This window comes from Hippoglossus hippoglossus, chromosome 6, assembly GCF_009819705.1.
Source record: "Hippoglossus hippoglossus isolate fHipHip1 chromosome 6, fHipHip1.pri, whole genome shotgun sequence".
NCBI lineage: Eukaryota > Metazoa > Chordata > Actinopteri > Pleuronectiformes > Pleuronectidae > Hippoglossus > Hippoglossus hippoglossus.
The window spans coordinates 19,296,904-19,302,265 of NC_047156.1; the positions used below are offsets into that span (position 1 = coordinate 19,296,904).

At 43.1% G+C, this 5,362-nt stretch overlaps 1 protein-coding gene across 2 annotated transcripts; it reads left to right on the forward strand.

The window, feature by feature from the left end:
- Positions 1–298: 298 nt before the first annotated feature.
- On the forward strand, positions 299–4,710 carry cdkn1bb (cyclin-dependent kinase inhibitor 1Bb). 2 transcript variants are annotated; one of them, XR_004614087.1, is made up of 4 exons: positions 299–1,175; positions 1,475–1,608; positions 3,121–4,036; positions 4,072–4,710. XR_004614087.1 is itself a non-coding variant. In XM_034587473.1 (3 exons), the coding sequence occupies exons 1-2, from the start codon at positions 731–733 to the stop codon at positions 1,594–1,596; spliced, it is 567 nt and encodes a 188-aa protein (XP_034443364.1). In that variant the 5' UTR covers positions 299–730; the 3' UTR covers positions 1,597–1,608; positions 3,121–4,710. The 2 variants fall into 2 exon arrangements, 1 of the variants encoding a protein (XP_034443364.1); XM_034587473.1 differs by having other exon boundaries at positions 3,121–4,710.
- The last annotated feature ends 652 nt before the right edge of the window (positions 4,711–5,362 follow it).

Here is a 5,362-nt window from a genome sequence, read left to right on the forward strand (position 1 = left end):
TGACACTAATGTACATATTTTATGTAGATTTAAATTTAGAAAAAAAATAGATAAATATATAAGTAAAATAAACTACTGCCTCATTAAGAAATTAAACCAAAAAGAAGTGAAACGTTTGTGGCACATTAACAGCTGCGTGTTATTGTTGCGACATTAATCTTCATTTGAAGAAAACCAAAATAGATTTTAAGTGTAAAAAGCTGGCCGTTTGTCGCAAGTAGCCGGTCCACCTTAACAGAAGTGGGCGGGCCTAAGCGCGACGGCCAATGAGCGGCCCGCTCCGCATTTAAATAGCTCTCAGTGTCAATCATCCCCCTTCCTCGTCCCCCCGCCCCCCGGACCCAGGCTCCTCTCGGTCCAGCTTCATCATCCATCGCCATATTGGGAGCTGAGACGCTTCGCCCGCAGTCTATCTCACCGCGGGGCGACATCTGACAGACAGCGCGGCTCCGGTGCCCCGTGTTTCACTTCGGTCTTTCCCGGCTCCGCGCAGACGACGCTCGGCTCCATAACAACCGCGGCCGTTGGCGTCCCCTGCTCCGCGTCCTGCATGGCAACAAGCCGCTTCTCTCTGGCTGTGGATCCCGATCAGAGGCGAGGAGATACCCGTTGTTTTTGAACAGTGGTGGGTTTTTGTTCGCGTGAAAACTGGACGATCGTGACGAGAAATTGCCTTTCTTTACCTTATTGCTATTTTTTTTTTGGGAGGTGGGGGGGCGGAAAAATAAAAATGTCAAACGTTCGCCTTTCAAACGGGAGCCCGACGTTGGAGCGGACGGAGCCGCGGGTGTCGGAGCACCCGAAGCCGTCAGCCTGCAGGAGCCTCTTCGGCTCCGTGGACCACGAAGAGTTAAAGAGGGATTTAAAGGGACACTTGCGGGAGATGGAGGAGACTGCCTCCGCCAAGTGGGGCTTCGACTTCGCCAGTTACTCGCCGCTGGTCAACGACAGGCTCGACTGGAAGTTAGTGGACTGCAGGGACGTCCCGGATTTCTACCAGCGGCCGCTGCGGACGAGGACCAGGGAGAAGGGCGTCTGCTCCGCCGGGAATAACAATGTGGATCTTAACGGGAATCATAGCTGTGTTGTGGTGGCGGCTCCGGGCGGCGACAGCAGCGCCAGGTCTGACGGGCAGATGGAGTGCACCGGGCTGAGGAAGAGACCTGCGTGCCACGGTACTGAGACCTGACACCGACTCACCTCCATGTTTTTACACCGACTGTGTGTGTGTGTGTGTGTGTGTGTGTGAAACGGGAAGCCGGGCTGGGTCTCGAGTGCCCATCACTGTGGTGGCATCTCCCCCCCCCACCCGGCTTTAAAATGCGCTGAAACCAAATATTCAAAAGCTGCAACTCAGCTGAACCAAACCTGAACTTCTTGCATGACAGTAAAAAAAAAAAATATATACTTTTCCTGATTTATTTAGCCTGTTTTTTTCTTATTTTTTTACTGACGCAAACTTTACTTTTTGCAGAAGCCTCGGCCCAAAGCAAGAGGTCCCACAGCAGCAGCAGCTCAGATGAGGTGATCCGTCCCAGTCTGAGCCACTCTGCAGAACACACACCCAGAAAGAGCAGCCCCAAGAGGCTGACGTGAGCACCACAGACGGTAAGACACTCCGCGATTGCTGCTACTGGGACTGTAACGTGTGTTCGTACTGGTTTGTGCGACTGCAGCTGGTTGTTTGCCAGCGTCAGCAGAGAAAAGTTCGAGTCCCCCCCCGTCCCCCCCCCCTCTCTCCCAGCTGTTGTTTGCCTCCAACGAAAAACTTATATAAGACAAAACAGTCCGCTTCTTATTTGATTGTGTCGTTCACGTAGTGTTAGTTGGTTTCCTCGATCCGATCACTTTGCAGGTAATCGTGTCAGATCAGGTGTGTGTGTGTGTGTGTGTGTGTGTGTGTGTGTGTGTGTGTGTGTGTGTGTGTGTGTGTGTGTGTGTGTGTGTGTGTGTGTGTGTGTGTGTGTGTGTGTGTGTGTGTGTGTGTGTGTGTGTGTGTGTGTGTGTGTGTGTGTGTGTGTGTGTGTGTGTGTCAGCTGGTGCCATTCATCGACTGCGAGTGGAAATCGTAGTAGTGGGAGTAAAAGTGGTTCATTCGTGTTCCTGCGCGTGTCTCCGCACTGCGATCGATGAGTTCAGAGTAAAGACGAAACGTGGTGGCTGCACATTTACACGTTTTTTTTTTTTTTTCTTTACTACAACCGCTGGCCGCCGCGGAGAGTTTCCGACTGAACTGTAAACAAGTGCTGAACAACAGTGTAGTAGTAACACGTCAGCAGCCACTGCCCCTCACCGAGGAGCAGGGACGGGAAGGGGCCGGCCTCTGTGTGCAGAGTGCAACACACACACACACACACACACACACACTGCACACTCTCTCGTATCTGCCTCTGCCGCCTGAGAGCCGTGCATGACTGAAATCAAGTGTGCTCGTCGGAGGAGAATAGGCATGAAATCTGAATTGTGGTGGCAGCATGTGAAGTGTCAAAGCTGCAGTGCAGGATAAAGCACCAAGTCATAACTTTTAGTGCATGCTCATATTTTAATTTGTGGAGAACGGTGTGGTCTGTTGAGGGATGGTAAAAACGAATCTTTAGTATATTCATAATGTCCAAGGGGGCTTACTTTAGATTCAGAAGAAATGCAGGAGGCTTTTGTGATTCTCAGGCGGAAACAAATTGTCATGCCTGGTAGTCGTTTTTTTTAGTTGTCTCCTAAAATATAATTTTTATTAGTGTGAAATATAGTATGGAAGTGCAAGTGCTGATCAAAAATCACATATCTACTGTTTTTAATCGCATAGTAAAATCATTTGAGTGAATTCTTGCATCAGTATTGTTATATAACCAACACAAAGTACATCTGTGTGTTTCCCTCATATTCCTGAGCACCATGTTGATGTTTTGAACTTCACCCTCCTTGCTCTTGTCAGAAGTACTTAAGGACACAAGCAATACTCCCCCCCCCCCCCCCCCCCCCCTCCCCTCTCATGTTTAGTGAAACTGTGCACAAACTCTCAGCCCATCCTTGATACAGTTGCTTAAGTATTTTTCTGTGTGATGCATGCTGCTCTGATGTGAATAAACGAGTCCTAACCTCATGTCTTTTTTGTTCCCACAGAGCCGACGATGTATGTTCCCTTTTTTATGTGGAAAAATTCAGCGTTGGCCGAATTTTTTATTTTTTCTTCTTTTTTTTTTTTCTTGCAAGAGGAACTACACAGCATCAGAAACATATCAAGTCTCCTGAAGGACGAGGAGGACGCTGTTGAAGCACTGAATAGAAACACTAAAGTTGTGGCACTCAATTAAAAGTTACTGCCTCTGAAAGCAGTCAATGTAGCAGTGTGCAATTAGGTTTGATTTCCTTTTTTGCTCCTTTTTTTACTACCTGTGTGTAAATAAATATATATTATATTATATTTCTCTCCATATGTAGCACATAAGATAACATTATGATTTTGAAAACAAATCCTTTATGTAACAAGGTGTGAATTTTGATTTGACTTGAAGAATTGCAGTGTAGTTTGATACATGTTTCCAAAATGCTGTTTTTTGTTTTTCTTATTTTATCTTCTGAAAGACTTTGACACGGTCCCTAATTGCTACATTTAAAACAAAATCATGGCTCCTTACAGTTTCTTATCAGTGTGTCTTCACTCCGTCATCTCCCTAACTCAGCAGTGAAGAAAGGTACAAATGTAGCTCATCTGTCTTCTTTTTTAAAATTTTTTTCTTCTTTGGTCATTTCAGTGTCACCAAGTGCAGGTTCCTCTAAAAGATCTATTTCCCCAGGAAATCAACAAAGAGAAAGACAGTAATATTTCTGTTTGAGTAATTTAAAGAAAGTCCTATTTATTTTTGTGGTAGATGCTTTTAGCATCAGTTGAAATCTGGAATTTTTTTTTTTTTTTTTTCTCAAGTACTCATGCACACCTCAGCCACTTTGTCACGGTGTGTTTGATTGTTCTCTGGAGTTGTGCGGTACTCAGACGTTGAAGGACTAAGAGCGTACAAACTGCACAGGTTCCTCGACTGTATCCCTGTCGTTTCATCAACCTTCGGAAAGGAGTTTTATTTTTTAGTCTTTTTCTAAATAAGGGTTGAATGTCCTACAATACCAAATACAATGGTTGCTTCAGTATGGTTGCCAACACTGCCTTTGCTTCTTAGTTGACTTCACATTGTATTTCTTTGTGATAACCTAGACTTAATATTCCATTGTTTTTCTTTTCACCAATGTTTAGCCTGCTGACGATGCCAATGTGAGCATCTAAAAGCTTCCCTCTATTCGCCTAAAGTGTGGGTTATGTTCAAAGAGACCAGTGTGCACCTGGATGCAGAGAGAAAGAACAGCTCGTCTCAGAAATGCAGTCACCATGCCTGTGTATTTGTGTAAATCTTTGCAAATGTACCTTTTGTACATAATTTTGTAAAAACACTGAGAAATTATACTAACTTATTTATGTCAAGTTTTTTTTTATGTAGAATAAAAAAAAAATGGGTTTTTGATTACGGTTATCCAAAGTGGCATTTACTTTATTATAATTGTCTTATTTTGTAAAAGCATATTTTTTGTAGTTTTTTTTCTTTTTTTTTTTTTTTCTCTTATCAATAAGGTTGCAAACTGAGCCTGATAAAATATTTGATGTGGATTTTGTAATGTGTGGTTATAAAATGTGTTGCAATCAATTAAAAGAATTAAATTTGTCTGCCTTGAAGTTGCTTTTTACACTTGGTGTAGTTTCCCCACAACACACACACACACACACACACTCCTACGTATTTTTACGTTTTATTTATAAAAACGCAAAAATGTCCAATAAAACACCAAGAAAATACATGCAGGAAAAATATAGCATAAAGATACTTTAGGCAGTGCAGAGAGGATTTCTGTGCATGTAGTACCTGGTACAATGCAGGGACTCCCAAGACGAGTGTAGCACAGTTTTGAGCAGGCTGATGATTGACACTCTAGTCCTCCAATGAAAAGGAGAATGGGGAAAGCAGACCACTTGTTGCAGCCAGTAACATTCAGTAATTTATGGGAATGGCTCTCATGGGGGAAAAAAAGGGTAAGCGTGCTAAACTCAGACTACGATCTTCAAAATGCAAGGTTAAATACTGCAGCTAGTAAATAATTTTTTACAATTTTTAAAAAATATTTTCCTGGCTATAGTAGAATCTGTATTTGTCCCTGTGTGTGTGTGTAACAAAGTGAGTGTGTTTGCATTTATGTATATTGTGTTTTGTGTTTAATTTTTTTTACCATAAATTCAATTTTCATCTCAGTTTTTTTCCTGCAATTTATAGGAGTTTATGTTCAAGATAATATATACATTTATTCAAGGAATGTTAAATAT